Genomic DNA, 18,954 nt, shown 5'->3' with positions numbered 1-18,954 from the left:
AGGTATCACTGGACAACAGTGTAGTGATATCATGGTTGTGTTGTTGTTCACTGACTGACCATTAGTTGCACCACTAGTATACAAGTGAATTTAGCAGACTGGCTGGAGAGAGCTGGAGAGAGAGGTTGCTTGTGCATGATCATACTGTTATTCATCTATTGTTTGTATATAATTTACCCACAGTTAATGTTAATAAATCATTTATAGCAGTGTTCTTCAAACTTTTTTCCGGGGACCCATTTTTACCAACCGGCCAACTTTCGGGACCCAACCCGGCCGACCTTCGCGACCCACGCCGGCCGACCTTTGCAACCAACGCTGGCTTACCTGCGCAACCCACCATTTTCTCTTACCTTGCTGCTGCCAAAAATGGAGGAAATGGTTTTGGGTCCCTTTGGCCCTTGTACACGCTCCTCCAATGGGACCTGTCGGATGAAGGTGAAGCCTTCCGGTGTCGGAAAGTATGGAGTCTCCATCTGTCCAAAGTTCTGAATTTTTTTCCTGTAAAATTTTATCAAATAAACCCCCCCCCGAACTTGTAAAAAAAATGAACAAAATAAATGAAAAAAATGAATAAAACCCCCCAAACTTGTAAAAAAAATGAATAAAATAAATGAAAAATATAAAAATCAAATGAATAAACTAAATAAATAAAAACCACTACAGAATTTGTAAACCAAAAATCTGCAACCATTTAAAAAAATAGCGGCCGCACTGCGCATGTGCGCCGATCATCGTGCGCGCATGTGCAATGTGGGCGAATTTTTTTAAATGTTCGCAGAATGCGCATACGCGCCGATCATCGTGCACGCATGCGCAATGCGTCCAAATTTGTTTTTTGAACATGTTCGCGGCCGCTTGCAGCCGGCATTATTAAAAGCCGGCTGCTGCGCAGGGATTTGCGCGACCGGGAACTCCGCGACCGGGAACTCCGCGACCTTCCCGACACCCGCCCGCAACTCACCTGCGGGTCGCGCCCCTGACTTTGAAGAACACTGATTTATAGCTTGAGCTACAAGTGTTCTTATAATATAAATCAGGCCATCCGACAAGAACATTACATGGTACCAGTATTGGATTGTGATAAATACTGAGAAAAAAACCTTTCAGCCTGCCCGAGGTCCACAGGGATTTGAAGATTTTTCAGACTGCCAGAATTAACAATATGAAGTTGTTGAAGCTACTAATGAATCTCAGAATTCTTGGTTATGTGGACAACTACTGGCGTGTGTTTAAACAGCAATTTAATCTGTTTCTCAATGCAGTAAATTTAGGAGATCAATCAGATTCGCGTAAGATAGCGATGCTCCTGACAGTTGCAGAGCCCAAAGCAATTGCTGTGTTTAATACGTTTAAATTTGCAAACGATGAAGATAGTAAAAAATTTAACAAAGTAATTCAAAGTTAAACAGTTGGCAACAAGGTTCCTCCCCATTTTTTACTGTATTTTTACTAGTGCAGCACCTAAAGGATCAGTGCTTGGGCCTCAGCTATTCACAATCTATATCAATGATTTAGATGAGGAGGTTTGAGTGTGATGTGACCAAGTCTGCTGATGATATAAAAGTACGTTGGGAGGAGGGCGTAAAAGGGCTGCACAGGGATACGGGCTGATTGAGTGATTGGGAAAGAGGATAGCAATTGGAGTATAATGTGGGGAAATATGAAATTTTCCTTATGTATCATACTTTGTTTAGAATACTCCTTTGAAATGCATTGGAATGTTTCATTATATTAAAAGCACTACATAAATAAATGCTGTTTTCCTTGTGCACAAATAACAGAAAGTTAACCTGATTGTGCAGCAAACAATTAAGCAAGTAAATGGTATGTTCGCCTTTATTGCAAGGTGAGATTGAAGTAAAAGAATAAGAGATGTAGAAATTTGACTTGGGCAGTATCGGATCAAAGAACAAAGAACAAAGAAAATTACAGCACAGGAACAGGCCCTTCGGCCCTCCCAGCCTGTGCCGATCCAGATCCTTTATCTAAACCTGTCTCCTATTTTCCAAGGTCTACTTCCCTCTGTTCCCTGCCCGTTCATATATCTGTCTAGATGCTTCTTAAATGATGCGATTATGCCCGCCTCTACCACCTCCACTGGTAAAGCGTTCCAGGCACCCACCACCCTCTGCGTAAAAAACTTTCCACGCACATCTCCCTTAAACTTTCCCCCTCTCACTTTGAAATCGTGACCCCTTGTAACTGACACCCCCACTCTTGGGAAAAGCTTGTTGCTATCCACCCTGTCCATACCTCTCATAATTTTGTAGACCTCAATCAGGTCCCCCCCCCGTCTTTCCAACGAAAACAATCCTAATCTACTCAAACTTTCTTCATAGCTAGCACCCTCCATAACAGGCAACATCCTGGTGAACCTCCTCTGCACCCTCTCCAAGGCACCCACATCCTTCTGGTAATGTGGCGACCAGAACTGCACGCAGTATTCCAAATTCCAAGTATACCAAAGTCCTATACAACTGTAACATGACCTGCCAACTTTTGTACTCAATACCCCGTCCGATGAAGGCAAGCATGCTGTATGCCTTCTTGACCACTCTATCAGCCTGCGTTGCCACATTCAGGGTACAATGGACCTGAACTCCCAGATCTCTCTGCACATCAATTTTCCCCAAGACCCTTCCATTGACCATATAGTCCGCTCTTGAATTTGATCTTCCAAAATGCATCACCTCGCATTTGCCCGGATTGAACTCCATCTGCCATTTCTCTGCCCAACTCTCCAATCTATCTATATTTTGTTATATTCTCTGACGGTCCTCCTCGCTACCTGCAACTCCACCAATCTTAGTATCATCTGCAAACTTGCTAATCAGACCACCTATACCTTTCTCCAGGTCATTTATGTAGATCACAAACAACAGTGGTCCGAGCACTGATACCTGTGGAACACCACTAGTCACCCTTCTCCATTTTGAGACATTCCCTTCCACCACTACTCTCTGTCTCCTGTTGCCCAGCCAGTTCTTTATCCATCTAGCTAGTACACCCTGAACCCCATACGACTTCACTTTTTCCATCAACCTGCCATGGGAAACCTTATCAAACGCCTTACTAAAGTCCATGTATACGACATCTACAGCCCTTCCCTCATCAATTAACTTTGTCACTTCCTCAAAGAATTCTATTAGGTTTGTAAGACATGACCTTCCCTGCACAAAACCAGGCTGCCTATCACTGATAAGTCTATTTTCTTCCAGATGTGAATAGATCCTATCCCTCAGTATCTTCTCCAACAGTTTGCCTACCACTGATGTCAAGCTCACAGGTCTATAATTCCCTGGATTATCCCTGCTACCCTTCTTAAACAAAGGGACAACATTAGCAATTCTCCAGTCCTCCGGGACCTCACCAGTGCTCAAGGATGCTGCAAAGATATCTGTTAAGGCCCCAGCTATTTCGACCCTTGCTTCCCTCAGTAACCTGGGACAGATCCCATCTGGACCTGGGGACTTGTCCACCTTAATGTCTTTTAGAACACCCAAAACCTCCCCCTTCCGTATGACAACTTGACCGAGAGTATTTAAACATCCATCCCTAGCCTCAACATCCGTCTTGTCCCTCTCCTTTGTGAATACCGATGCAAAGTACTCATTAAGAATCTCACCCATTTCCTCTGAGTCCGCGCATAAATTTCCTCTTTTGTCTTTAAGTGGGCCAATCCTTTCTCTAGTTACCCTCTTGCTCCTTACATACGAATAAAATGCTTTGGGATTTTCCTTAACCCTGTTAGCCAAAGATATTTCATGACCCCTTTTAGCCCTCTTTATTGCGCGTTTGAGATTCGTCCTACTTTCCCAATATTCCTCCAAAGCTTCATCAGTTTTGAGTTGCCTCGATCCTATGTATGCTTCCTTTTTCATCTTAGCTAGTCTCACAATTTCACCTGTCATCCATGGTTCCCTAATCTTGCCATTTCTATCTCTCATTTTCACAGGAACATGTCTGTCCTACACTCTAATCAACCTTTCCTTAAAAGACTCCCTCATTTCAAATGTGGATTTACCCTTAAACAGCTGCTCCCAATCCACATTCCCTAGCTCCTGCCAAATTTTGTTATACTCTGCCTTTCCCCAATTTAGCACTCTTCCTTTCGGACCCCTCCTGTCTTTGTCCATGAGTATTCTAAAACTTACGGGATTGTGATCGCTATTCCCAAAGTAATCACCGACTGAAACATCAACCACCTGGCCGGGATCATTCCCCAATACCAGGTCCAGTATGGCCCCTTCCCGAGTTGGACTATTTACATACTGCTCTAAAAAACTCTTCTGGATGCTCCTTACAAACTCTGCTCCATCTACGCCTCCAACACTACACGAATCTCATTCAATGTTGGGGAAGTTAAAATCTCCCATCGCAACCACCCTATTGCTCCTACATTTTTCTATAATCTGCCTGCATATTTGTACCTCTACTTCATGCTCGCTTTTGGGAGGCCTGTAGTAAAGTCCCAACAATGTTACTGCACCCTTCCTATTTCTCAGCTCCACCCATATTGCCTCAGTGCTCAAATCCTCCATCGTGCCCTCCTTAATCACAGCTGTAATATCATCTCTGACGAGTAATGCAACTCCTCCACCCCTTCTACCTCCACCTCTATCCCTCCTGAAACATCTATACCCTGGGATATTCGGTTGCCAGTCCTGCCCTTCCCTCAACCAAGTCTCAGTAATACCAATAGCATCATATTCCCAGGTACTGATCCAAGCCCTAAGTTCATCTGCCTTACCTGCTATACTTCTCGCATTAAAACAAATGCACCTCAGACCACCTTTGCGTTCTTCATCTCTTCCCTGTCTACCCTTCCCCTTAGTCACATTGAGTTTATTGTCTCGTACCTTACTGGCTTTAGTTGCTGCTTCTTTACTGACCTCTAACTTCCTAATCTGGTTCCCATCCCCCTGCCACATTAGTTTAAAACCTCCACTACAGTGTTAGCAAAAGCACCCCCTAGGACATTGGTTCCAGTCCTGCCCAGGTGTAGACCATCCGGTTTGTAATGATCCCACCGCCCCCAGAACCGGTTCCAATGTCCCAAAAATCTGAACCCCTCCCTCCTTCACCATCTCTCAAGCCACGTATTCATTCTGACTATTCTTGAATTTCTACTCTGACTGTCCCGTGCCACTGGTAACAATCCTGAGATTACTACCTTTGAGCTCCTACTTTTTAACTTATCTCCTAACTCCCTAAATTCTGATTGTAGGACCTCATCCCTTTTTTTACCTATATCGTTGGTGCCTATATGCACCACGACAACTGGCTGTTCACCCTCACCCTTTAGTATGTCCTGCAGCCGATCGGAGACATCCCTGACCCGAGCACCCGGGAGGCAACATATCATTCAGGAGTCTCGTTTTCGACCACAGAAATGCCTGTCTACTCCCCTTACAATTGAATCCCCTATGACTATAGCCCTGCCAGTCTTTTTCCCGCCCTTCTGTTTAGCAGAGCTAGCCATGAGTCATGAGTCTGGCTACTACTGCCTTCCCCTGGTGAGACATCTCCCCCAAAAGTATCCAAAACGGTATACCTGTTTTGGAGGGAGATGACCGCAGGGGACACCTGCACTGCCTTCCTGCTCTTTCTCTGCCTTTTGGTCACCCATTCCCTGTCTCCGTCACCAATCCTAATCTGCGGTGTGACCAACTCACTGAACGTGCTATCCACGACCTCCTCAGCATCGCGGATGCTCCAAAGTGAGTCCATCCGCAGCTCCAGAGCCGTCATGCGGTCTAACAGGAGGTGCAGCTGGACACATTTCCCGCACATGAAGGAGTCGGGGCATCGGCGGCGTCACTGAATTCCCACATTGTGCACGAGGAGCATAACACGGGTCTGGGATCTCCTGCCATTTTTACCCTTTACCTTAACTGATTACAAATATAGTATCAAATAATGAATAAGTGAAAGGAATAAAGATTTTACTTACCAATCACAATACTCACCAACACACGAAGAGTTAAATTTCTCCCAGCAACTGCTAATTGGAGCACTTTCCTTGCCAGCCAATCAGGTCACTGCTTTGCTGTGATGTCACCCTTCAAGGTAAGTTTTTAAAGAGATAAACTTACCTTCCCGGCAACCATGGTTGTTTTTTTTTGGTTAGAGGATGGGGTAGGGTGCTTGCTTGCACTCGAACTCCTCGGACCTCTTTTGCAGGTACACCTTCAAATTAGGCTGACCGCACTGCACGTTGGCAAATCTCCCCGGAATAGCCAATCAGTAGCTCCGCTCTGCTGCCCTCTGCTGGATGCTAGCTTGCACTCGAACCCCTCGGGCCTCTTTCGCAGGTACACCTTCAAATTAGGCTAACCGCACTGCACGTATGCAAATCTCCCCGGAATTGCCAATCAGTAGCTCTGCTCTGCTGCCCTCTGCTGGATGCTTGCTTGCACTCGAACTCCTCGGGCCTCTTTCGCAGGTACACCTTCAAATTAGGCTGACCGCACTGCACGTATGCAAATCTCCCCGGAATAGCCAACCAGTAGCTCCGCTCTGCTGCCCTCTGCTGGATGCTTGCTTGCACTCGAACTCCTCGGGCCTCTTTCGCAGGTACATCTTCAAATTAGGCTGACCGCACTGCACGTATGCAAATCTCCCCGGAATAGCCAATCAGTAGCTCCGCTCTGCTGCCCTCTGCTGGATCAGCCATCCATTATACTCTGCCCTTGCTATTCAATTCCATTGCAGTCAGCAGAATAAATTTTCAGCATTCCATATTCTGGGTTGTCCGCCCGTTATTGCCCATTTTGCACCACTGCCCAAGATGAATTTCTAATCCAGGAAATCGTGCTGCAATTCTGAAGGACTTTGGTGAGATGACACCTGCAGCACTGTGTTTAGTTCTCTCTCTTTACCTAAGAAAGGATATACTTGCGTTACAGACCTTTTCAACAAAGGTGAACGAGATTGATTCCTCGAATAACACTGTTGGCGTATGTGGAGTGATTGGGCGGGATTTTCCAACCAACCCGCCGCGTGTTTTTCGGCGGTGGAGGCGGCCCACCAGCAGGATTTAGCGACGCTGCTGGTAAACCTGCACGTCGACGTTGGACCACAATATCCCGCCAGTGCGAACAGCTAGTGGATTGTGCCCATTGGGCAGGGTGGGCCTGTACCATGTGATGTTGAGAAGAAAGAGAACTGTTCACATTGAAAAATGTATAAGGCCGGAATTCCCCAGTCGTTGCGATTCACTTTTCGCGCCGGGAGTGCACCCCGCCACCGTGTTTCACAGCGGCATGGGGCGGTTACAATAGGAAATCCTGCCACACAGCCGAGGAACACGTGACTGGGGAACCGGAGAATGCAGCCCAAAATGTTTTGGAGGATTAGACAGGTAGTTATTGTTACCCTGGTTGGAGTGTCTGCAACAAGCGTCATGGTCTCAGTGTGTTGGGTTGGCCACTTAGGGCTGAAATGACAAATCATTTCACTTTGGAATTCTCTAGCCTCTAAGGCTGGGGATATTTAGTCATTTAGTGTATTCAAGACGGAAATTGATAAATATTTGACGTTAGGGGAAATCATGGGATATAGGGATTGCATTATATGTTTACGTGTTCAATTTTGATGACAGATATAGATAGGTTACGTGAGAGGACAAAATTCTGACAGATGGAGTATAATGTGGGAAAATGTGAAGTTGGTTACTTTAGCAGGAAGAATAAAAAATCAGATTATTACTTAAACAGAGAACGGCTGCAGAATTCCAAGGTGCGGGGGATCTAGGTGTCCTAGAGCATGAGTCACAAAACGTTAGTGTGCAGATACAGCAAATAATCAAGAACGCTAATGGAATGCTATTATTTATTACAAGAGGAATTGAACATAAGTTCTATAGGGCATTGGTGAGACCTCTTGTCGAACGTTTAGTTTTGATCTCCTTATTGAAGGAAAGATGTAGGTATGTTGAAGGTGATTGAGAGGAGGTGTACGAGATTGATATCTGGAATGAGAAGATTGTCTTATGATGATAGGTTGGACAGACTGGACTTGTTTCCACTGGAATTTAACAAGTGTGGGGTGGCTTGATTTAAATGTATAAGATCTTGAATGGTCTTGACAAGATGGCTGTGGAAAGGATGTTTCCTCCTGTGGGTGAGTCCAGAACCAGGAAGCATGTTTTCAAATTAGGGATCACCCTTGCAGCATAGAGATGAGGAGAATTTCTTTCTGTTGTGTGTCTTTGCCACTCTCTGCCTGAGAAGGTGGTGAAGGTGGGGAGTCATTGAATATTTTTAAGGCAGAGATAAATAGATTCTTGTTAGGTGAGGAAATGAAAGGTTATGATGGATAGATGGGAATGTGGTACATAACACTAACAGATCAGCCATGATCCGATTGAACAGCAGAGCCGGCTCGAGGGGCTCAATGACCTACTTCTTTTCATACGTTCAGAATTCGTTTTGTGATGGTACTGGCAGTAGGATTTATTCCTCTGTAAATGTGGCCAATTCCTTAATTATGGGAGTCCCTGAAAAAGGTAAAGAACAGCACAGGAACAGGCCCTTCGGCCCACCAAACCTGTACCGGTCTGATATCACCCTTGGCCAAAACCCTCAGCGCTTCCTAGTGCCGTAGCCCTCTATACCCACCCTATCCATGTATTTGTCGAGATGCCTTTTGAACGCCGTTAATGTATCTGCTTCCACAACCTCCCCTGGCAACACGTTCCAGGCACTCACCACCCTCTTAAAAAAAACCTGCCTCGCACATCTCCTCTAAACATTGCCCCATGGACCTTAAATCTATGGTCCCTGATGACTGACCCCTCCACCCTGGGAAAGAAAGAATGCCTGCCCATCCACTCTATCCATGCCCCTCATAATCTTGTCGACCTCTATCAGGTCACTCCTGAACCTCTGTCGTTCCAATGAGAACAATCCGAGTCTATTCAGCCTCTCAGCATAGCGAATACCCTCAGACCAGGCAACATCCTGGTAAACCTCCTCTACACCCTCTCCAAGCCTCCACATCCTTCTGGTGGTGTGGCGACCAGAATTGTGTGCAATATTCCAAGTGCGACCTTACCAAGATTCTATACAACCGTGGCATGACTTACCAATTTTTATACTTGATACCCCAATCCAATGATACTTGATGCCCCATGCAATGAAGGCAAGCTTTCCATATGCTTTCTTGTCTAACTTGTCCACTTGTGTTGTCACTTTCAAAGATCTGTGGACATGCACGCCCAGATCTCTCTGGCTTTCTATATTCCTAAGTGTTTTGCCATTTGCGGTATATTTCCCCTCTGTGTTAGACCTACCAAAATGCACTACCTCACATTTGTAATAGGAGGCAACATTAAGGGCTTGTCCTGGATTTGAAACCGGGACCTCTCGCAAGCTCCTAGACAACCAAAACAACCAAAGAAACAACCAAAGCGAGAATCATACCCCTAGACCAACATACAAGTAGCATTAAATTCAAAAGTCCAGAGAAAAAAACTTGTGCAGAATTTCAGGCTTAGGCTCAAAGAGTGTTAAAATGTTTATGTTTTAGAGCAAGAGTAAAATGATAAGTTATTGAAGGCAATACATTATAAAGTCTTATAAAAACGATGATCCTGGTATGAAGCGGTTTTCATATGAGGAGAGGTTGAGTATTCATTGGAGAAGAAGAGGTGACCTTATTGAAACTTATAGGATTCTCAAGGGACTTGACAAGGTAAATGCTGAGAGGATGTTACCCTTTGTGGAAGAGTCTAGGACCAGAGGGCACAATATCAGAGTAAGGGGTTGCCATTTAAGTCAGAGATGAGGAGGAATTTATTTTCTCAGGGGGTAGTGATTCTGTGGAATTCTTTACCGCAGTGAGCTGCAGAGGCTGGTCATTAAGTATGTTCAAGGCTGAGATTGACATTTTTAATCAGTGAGTGAATCAAAGGTTATGGAGATAAGGCAGGAAAGTGGACTTGAGGATTATATCAGATCTAAGGCAGCAGGGTAGCATGGTGGTTAGCATAAATGCTTCACAGCTCCAGGGTCCCAGGTTCGATTCCCGGCTGGGTCACTGTCTGTGTGGAGTCTGCACGTCCTCCCCCTGTGTGCGTGGGTTTCCTCCGGGCACTCCGGTTTCCTCCCACAGTCCAAAGATGTGCGGGTTAGGTGGATTGGCCATGCTAAATTGCCCGTAGTGTCCTAATAAAAGTAAGGTTAAGGGGGGGGGGGGTTGTTGGGTTACGGGTATAGGGTGGATACGTGGGTTTGAGTAGGGTGATCATGGCTCGGCACAACATTGAGGGCCGAAGGGCCTGTTCTGTGCTGTACTGTTCTATATTCTATGTTCTATGTTCTAATTGAATGGCAGAACAGACTCAGTGGGCCGAGTGGCCTACTTCTGCTCCAATGTCTATGGTCATGATTTCAGACATCTTCAACATTCTGTTCAAATGTTCCTTTTACTCTGCACTTGTTAGTTGAATCTACTTAGAATGATTTGACATATTGCTGAACTAACACTACCAAAATCAAACTAATTGATCATTGTGATGCGGTTTGTGGACCATGCTATTTACAAAATGCATATTACGTTCAGCTATGTAGCAACGATGATCACACCTCAAAGCAATTTGATACACAAAATGTCTTCCTCAGACATATGGCATCATATTAATCCCAGGTCATTAGTTGTGAAAATATAAAAAGAAAATATAATGGATGAAGACAGGTTAAAGTAAGTTAAAGTAAACTGTGTGTCAGAGAGAGACGAACCAGGAAGGATCGGAAGGTTCAATATCAGGATTTGCGAGTTGGTTCTGGTGGAAGACCTGGGGCTGGATTATACAGGGTGCCGGAATCATCTCCCCCACACCCCCGGTGAAAAGGCCGGTGCCAGGTTTACCCCTGTTCCGTTGACCTGCTTGATTCTTCTTGGTAATAAATCCACTTGCAGTTGAATTAATAAAACTGTACCAAATTGCCACCCTTAAATATATCCAGGAGTTTTTTAATGCAAAATAATTACCTTCTATGATGTTGCCGATTGCCCTGATTCATGGGATTTGAAATTTTTGATGATGGGTATCAGTTTGAGCGGAAATTTGAATCATAATAAAAATCATAAAGTACTGCAGCTGCTGAAAACCTGAAATAAAAACAGATAAGGCTGGACAGGCACAGTACTCATACAGCATCTGTATAGAGAAACAGATTCAGATTGTAATGACCCTTCATCAGAACCTGAACTACAACTTCACTACAGAAAACCATGAAAACTTTAAGGGCAGTTTTGGGAGGCAGTGATGTAGTGGTATTGTCACTGGACTAGTAATCCAGAGACCAGGGTAATGCTCTGGGGACCTGGGTTCAAATCCCACCAGGGCATGTGGTGGAATTTGAATTCAATAAAAATCTGGCATTAAAAGTCTAAAGGTGACCATGAAACCGTTGTTGATTGCCGTAAAAACCTGTCTGGTTCGCTGATGTCCTTTAGGGAAGGAAATCTGCCATTATTAACTGGTCTGACCTACATGTGACTCCAAACCCACAGAAATGTGGTTGGCTCTTCAATGCCCTTGGGGACAGGCAATAAATGCTGATTCAGCCAGTGATGCCCTCATCCCATGAACAGAAAAAAAAGATGGTGCCCAGGAGGCCAATAATGCCCAAAGCAGAAACTCTGAACCCAGGAGTCCACTGAGGGACCAGATTTATCATTAAAGCCACAGAGGGACTGCATGTTATTTCAGTTTCGAGCAGATATATTTAAAGGACCAGATTTCTTTTCCTTCACCTTTCTGCGCACAGTTACTTTACAGTACAATTACATGCTGCGTTGCAAAACCAATATGCCTTTAATTGATTATAAAGTTATTAACAGGTCTTTTAAAAACCTTTTACCTCTAGACGTCAGAGCCTAACAAGAATTTCAGAGCATTTTTGAAGAGACTGGTGGGAGCAAGTCATTGGGGGGTAATTCCGGAAACTAACCGGTTCACCACACAGTTTCCGTCCCTGTCTAATTTTACTTTCCATAGAAGTCTCGCCCAGAGCTCAAGCATTAAATCAGCATTCCATAGAACTATTTTGTGGTAGGACGTCTCATGCTGAAAGTGCTCAAAAACGATGTGTAGAACACATGTATGACATCTGAAATGTGAAATAATTGTAATTTATTTTAGTCAAAAACACCTGTTAACTCTCACCCCTCCTCATCCCTTGTTATGATTAAAACATATTAGGGTAAGGTATAACTTGTGGGTATTCTAAATATTTCTGTTCTTGTCTCAAAGCTTGGATAATGGTCGCTTGCTTGAATTTCTGGTAAATCAAGGGGACCATTTGGAAGAAAAGGTAGCCTTTTACATCCGGGACACTTTGGAAGCTCTCCAATATCTACACAACTGCAGGGTCGCTCATTTGGATTTGAAGGTAGGATTGTACCCAAATAAACAAATCAATATAGAATTTTATATATCCTTTTCACATTTACGTTTTCTTAAATTTTGTTGTATCATAAAATTCTTCCATTTAATTTGGTGACCAAATGGACATCAGATGGCTGCCTTTGCTCAATTTATTTGGGCAATATGAAGTAAAGTAAATATTTAGAATGATGCCAGATAAACTAGCTCCTTAATGCCAGGGATGCAGCAAACAATTAATACCAGTATTAAATCTTAGCTGCTGATTGCATTATTTGCTCAGTAACATTGTATACCGTTTTGGGGTTTTTTCAAATTTTCTCCTACATCCTGCTTTTCTGACAAAGACATTGGTTCCTTGCTAGGTTTGTTCCATATTCACTAGCATTCATTTGATGCCACATAGTTGAACTGAGACAGTAGGAAATTTGACAGTGGAGGGCATTACCTGATTATAGCTGAAACTGGTATTAAGACCGCAGTAAGAAGTCTTACAACACCAGGTTAAAGTCCAACAGGTTTGTTTCAAACACGAGCTTTCGGAGCACGGCTCCTTCTTCAGGTGAGCCGTGCTCCGAAAGCTCGTGTTTGAAACAAACCTGTTGGACTTTAACCTGGTGTTGTAAGACTTCTTACTGTGCTCACCCCAGTCCAACGCCGGCATCTCCACATCATGGTATTAAGACTGCATTCTTCAACAACTTTCATTGATATTACTCCCTCTCATGTTAACTAACATCTCAGAGTACTTTACAAGGTGCTCAGAAGGAAGCTGAAGAAATATAGAACAGAAGGCATGGCTGAAGGCAATTGTTTAAAAGGCATTTGAAGGAAAGAGGTAGCACAGCAAAGTGTCAAATGGCAATGGCAGTGTGGCTGATAGATCACAGCACATGATGGAGTTGATGAAGCAGTAATACAGAATCAGAGTAATAGAGCAAGCGTATAGGACCTGGAACTGGGGATGATTGCTGAGGGAAGATGGAGAGAAATCTTGGAGAGATTTGAAAACATGCATAAGGAGCACAATATTGATACACTGGGTATAGAGCTGGCAAAAACATGGCTGATGGATGTGTGTGCTGGTAGGAGGCTCTCTCCTATAACCCTATTTCTCCAAGATCTTTTTATAATCCTCCTTTACGAATATTTGCCCCTTTCTCTTTTAAGTGTAATTGGTTTCTGCCTCAATAGTCATTTGTGATGAAGGGCCAATGCTATAATAGCCCTAAATTCAAATACCTTCCTTAGCTTTACCCCTTGTTTCATAGAATTAGAATTTTAGGCCTCAATATCTTTCTTTCCTATTCAGCCACCAGTAGAGACAATTTTTCACTATTTAACATATGAAAGCCTTCATTTCACTCATCCCTTTGCTGGCTTTACCTTAAGTGCTGCTCCAATGAAGCAATATTGGTTCTGTTGCTGGCTATGCAAAAACTAATGGGTTCCACCCCAACACATACTCCAGTCTCCCTCTCTCCCCTCAGTTGGGCACCAATTACTCCAACCCTGTATCTTCCTCTCTTCCCTGACCCATCTTCCTCTCCCTTCTGTACAAGCCCTATTATCCTGACCCAAGAAAGCATACGGAATACTTGCCTTCATTGGAAGGAGCATCAGGTATAAAAACTGGCAAATCATGCCACAGTTGTATAGAACCTTGGTACGGCCGCACTTGGAATATTGCGCACAATTCTGGTTGCCACACTACCAGAAAGATGTGGAGGCTTTGGAGAGGGTGCAGAGAAGGTTTACCAAGATGTTGTCTGGTCTGAGGGTGTTAGTTGTGTGGGGAGGCTGAATAGACTCGGACTTTTTCATTGGAATGACAGAGGTTGAGGGGTGAACTGACAGAGGTCTACAAGATTATGAGGGGCATGGATAGAGTGGATGGGCAGGCATTCTTTCCTACGATGGAGGGGTCAATTGCAAGGGGGCATAGATTTAAGGTCAGTGGGGCAAAGTTTAGAGAAGATGTGCGAGGCAGGTTTTTTTAGAGGGTGGTGAGTGCCAGGAACGCGTTGCCAGGGGAGGTTGTAGAAGCAGATACATTAACGGTGTTCAAAAGGCATCTTGACAAACACATGGTAAGAAGGCTATGGAGGGATACAGCACAAGGAAGTGCTGAGGGTTTTGGCAAAGGTTGGTATCGTGACTGGCGCAGGCTTGAAGGGCCAAAGGGCCTGTTCCTGTGTTGTATTGTTCTTTGTTCTTTGTATTCCTGCATACCATTTCCTGTCAACTCTCTCTCTCCTATGCTCCCCCCTCCCCAAAGATCCCATTCTACACCCCCATCTTCCTATCACCACAGTTTTTTTCTCTGCCCAGATTTCCTTCCTCCAACTTCAAGTCTTTTGACGTTCTCTCAACCCCCAATCCCCGCATTCTTTCCTGTTTTCATTCACACCTAACCCAGCCGCACACTGTCAGCTTTATATCTGTCTCCCTTTCCAATCTCCTGGATGTTTCCACAACAGCCGGTCAGGTTTCTGGTCACCCCAAAGCTGTGGTTGGCTTCCCGTGGCATTAGTTGGCTCTCTGCAGCACGTGTTGGCTCTCTGTGGCACTAACTGGCACATTGTAGAGAAAGGGGGAGCTGCTGTTGTGGCAGGATATTCTCCAGATTGTTAGCAGCATTAGCCAGAAGGCTTATGGTTCATTCTGGGAGGCTGCACAAGCCAAGGTGATGGTAGCATGAGCAGACTAAAATGTTAACAATAGAGGACAGCCACATGTTGGACCTTCTTTGCAAAGAATGAAGAAAATCTTTGAGACAACTAAAAATATGTTTAATGCCAATGATTGACAATAGCACTGGGAGCAGATGCTCGTTCATACACAAATACATAGCTGAGGAATGGAATTTCGTATAAGACGTGTGGTGATAACCACTGTAGATATGCATACTTGCAGTAGGGGGCTGTATGGCTGTACCTGTAATACAGGTTCCTCCGGTAAGCCCCTGCTGGCTAGCTCCACCTACAGGGAGCTTGTGTATAAATATGCGTGTGAGTCATTCAGACCCTAGTCTCCAGTTGCAGCCGGAGGAATAGCATCACACAGCAATAAAGCCTTAATTGTACTTGTCTCTCGTCTTTGAGTGCAATTGTTAGTGCCACAAGACGATCTTCAGTTATTTCTGCAGAGAAAGAGGGAGGAGGATGTAGGGATTTGTAGATTATTGGACCTGTTGCTGAACATCAGTATAAAAGCCCCCAATAGGCTGGAAGTCAATAGTTTGCATTTACACAGGGCTAAGTAAACATTGCAACTGTCACTGTTTCAGCTTTATTAATAATTATTTTCTTTTCTAACAGCCAGAAAATCTACTGATTGATCTTCACACACCTGTGCCGCGTGTCAAGTTGATAGATTTGGGTGACGCCATTCAAATCACTACTTATTATTATGTACATCAGTTGTTGGGAAATCCAGAATTTGCAGCCCCTGAAGTAATCCAGGGAACACCAGTTTCACTAAGTACAGACATCTGGAGCCTTGGGGTGCTCACTTATGTGATGCTAAGTGGGGTGTCCCCCTTCTTGGATGAGAGTGTAGAGGAGACATGTATGAACATTTGTCGACGGGATTTCAGTTTCCCTGATGAGTATTTTCAGGGAATCAGCCACGTTGCCAGAGACTTCATAAGGGCCCTGCTTCAGGGAGATTTTCGCTGGAGACCCACAGCTGCTACTTGTTTACAAAATCCTTGGCTACATCCTCAAAACGACAGTTACTCCACAAACCCACTGGATACCTCACGGTTGGCTTTGTTTATTGAGCGCCGCCGACATCAAAATGATGTACGTCCTGTCAGCAATGTGAAAGTTTTCTACCCAAGCAGTCTTGGATCAAGGATGTGAAGCAACAGTGACCTGTATATAATGAGTCACCACCTTGCTGAACAATGCACTGAGTTATTGTACTCCACAGTGCTGGAATATTGGGCTGAAGCACAACTTGAATAGTTTCAAACAGGTTTACGTTACCAATAGAATCATATATATATATAGAATGTTTCTGAAGTATTATCTTTGGAGATACATGGCAAACCAGATGAGCAAATTTCAGTCTATTTACTGAATATTGAAGGTGAATGTTTTAACCCTTTGAGAAATTATCATTATTTGAAGTTTTAACGAGCAATGAGTTTTGTAAAGCATATAACAACTGCAAAATTAATCTCCCCAATATTTCACCTGCTGAATGTTGTCAAGTAGATGCCAAGAAAATGAAGAAAATTGCATCAGTAATCAGATACTCGAAACAAAATAAATGATGTGCTTTAAATTATTTAGTTTCATAAAGCAATGCTGCTATAGTCTTCGAAAAGTTAGCAGGCATTCTGGGAAATCCAACTTTAAGAATATGTACTGCAGATGAGTGACCTTTCTGGTACTTGTGCATTTTGGGAAATTCTTGCTGGTATCGTTTTCTGGTCCCTGATGGGTGAGGATCCACAGTCTCACGAAATGCAGATCTGCCAATGAGGCCTCCTCTAGTAGCACACATTCATACAATTGACTCTATGGACAAGTAAAACATTATCAAAAAAAGCATTTTTTGTTTTTAAATTCAGTTTTCTCTCCTTGGGATCTGGGAGGCCTCAGGTATTTTGCCCAAGTGCCTCTCTTCATGTGTGAACCTAGAATGGTGAGGGTTGATGGGCTATTAAAGCGTAATGTCCGCATACCTGTTTTCCAATTGTAATCAACGGATAGCAATCAAGAGCAGGAGTGCTCACTAATTTTTCTTATTTTCCTCGCTAGCGAACTGGTATTAAGTTCATTTTACCATCTCCACTTCTGCCCTGGTTCCTATCAGTAATTCAACTGCAATCATTAAACATGGCACTTTCCTGTTTGGTGTGGCCAGCGCCACACCTTGTGATGCCTTTAACGCACAAAGCATTGATGGCACTTAAAACAAAACCAAATTCCCCCTGCATTCTTCTGAAAGCTGCACTGTCCTGGTTAATTTTCATGATAGTTATTTATATTTGTACAACCAGAAGTGAACAATATTGTTCAGATGGAATAAGAAGCATGGAAATGCAATTGTCAAATATGGGAGATTGGAAGGCCACTATCATTTAACACACCCTAAAAATACCCCTATTTATATGCAGGAACATCAGTTTGAAAGCTTAAAATTCTGGATAATGAAAAGTTTTATTGAAAAACTGCAACACTTTATATTTTCATTCAATTTTATGAATGGAACCATTGCTACACCCTGAATTGGAGTACTAATGATGCAGAAATAAGTTGTATTTCCATTCTGGTGAATTTCCCAACCGGACAAGCAGCTGAAACGGCCATCTGAAGCAGCTAAGAGCTTCATTTGCCTATCAAAAATGGTTTTGGAGTCTCATCCATTTGATTTCTTGGCATGCAAAAGAATTATGGCAGCTTAAGAAATGAAATGCAGGTGGAGGCTCTTTTCCCAATGCAAACTGGGCGAGGAGATCCCAGTGGCATCACTCTGATATGTAAGTTGGCACATTGTAACCCTGATCGATGGGGCAGCAGGGTAGCAGGGGCAGCAGGGTAGCATGGTGGTTAGCATAAATGCTTCACAGCTCCAGGGTCCCAGGTTCGATTCCCGGCTGGGTCACTGTCTGTGTGGAGTCTGCACGTCCTCCCCCTGTGTGCGTGGGTTTCCTCCGGGTGCTCCGGTTTCCTCCCACAGTCCAAAGATGTGCGGGTTAGGTGGATTGGCCATGCTAAATTGCCCGTAGTGTCCTAATAAAAAGTAAGGTTAAGGGGGGGGGTTGTTGGGTTACGGGTATAGGGTGGATATGTGGGTTTGAGTAGGGTGATCATGGCTCGGCACAACATTGAGGGCTGAAGGGCCTGTTCTGTGCTGTACTGTTCTATGTTCTATGATGGAATTGATACAGTGGGCTGGCAGAAAGGGCAATTTTTGCTGAAAGCTCCTCATCCAGCTCCCATTCCACTTCAGCGGCCATGAAACAGGGGTTTGCATGTCGGCTTCACTGTCACTTAGTAACTAATGGCACATTAGTAACCATAATGTGCTATGGTTACTATTCGTTTAATTTTCACCTGACACTTTTAATTGGCTGTCCTGTCAGCCTTGTGAAAGGCTGATAACGGGCAGATAGACCTTGGAGGTTCTCCAAAGGCTTTCACCATTTTTATCCCCATTCATTAAACCTGATTTATTTGTGATTTTCCTTTTCCCATCAGTAATGTGCTCCAACATCTGAGTCTGCATCTGTGACCTGTGGTTGTGATTAATTATGCAAATGCTCCCACGCCTCAGAATTAAGTGTTCCTAATGTTGGCCTTCATTTGGGATTTGAAATGGTGCTCAATCATTTAGAGTTGATGTTCAGCTGTAGATTAAAATCACCCCAATTAATATGAACAAAGGGCCAGATTTTGCAACAAAAAAAAAGTAATGTTGAGGCAATCAATGCTCACTCACTATTGTTAAGAAGTAAATCATACAGGAGCTGGCTAAAGTATACTGGGAAATTAGGTTAACAGCTTAAGTCAGTAGAGATGTAGTGGCAGATATTTAAGGGG

The 18,954-nt window shown here is 43.8% G+C and overlaps 1 protein-coding gene across 6 annotated transcripts in view; it reads left to right on the top strand.

Annotated features, from left to right (window-relative positions):
• kalrna (kalirin RhoGEF kinase a) overlaps window positions 1–17,960 on the top strand; it is a 1,222,490-nt gene extending 1,204,530 nt beyond the window's left edge. For 3 of the 6 annotated variants that reach the window (XM_038789520.1, XM_038789517.1, XM_038789519.1), the window contains 2 exons: window positions 12,266–12,404; window positions 15,718–17,959. In XM_038789520.1, coding sequence (XP_038645448.1) covers window positions 12,266–12,404; window positions 15,718–16,263 — 685 coding nt within the window. In that variant the 3' untranslated portion in view covers window positions 16,264–17,959. Of the gene's footprint in view, window positions 1–12,265; window positions 12,405–15,717 lie in introns of all 6 variants that reach the window. The other 3 variants (XM_038789521.1, XM_038789523.1, XM_038789518.1) reach the window with 3 other exon arrangements.
• The last annotated feature ends 994 nt before the right edge of the window (window positions 17,961–18,954 follow it).

Source organism: Scyliorhinus canicula, chromosome 2 (genome assembly GCF_902713615.1).
Source record: "Scyliorhinus canicula chromosome 2, sScyCan1.1, whole genome shotgun sequence".
NCBI lineage: Eukaryota > Metazoa > Chordata > Chondrichthyes > Carcharhiniformes > Scyliorhinidae > Scyliorhinus > Scyliorhinus canicula.
Note: the sequence above shows the minus strand (reverse complement) of the source record. Positions and strands in the feature narration are given on the sequence as shown.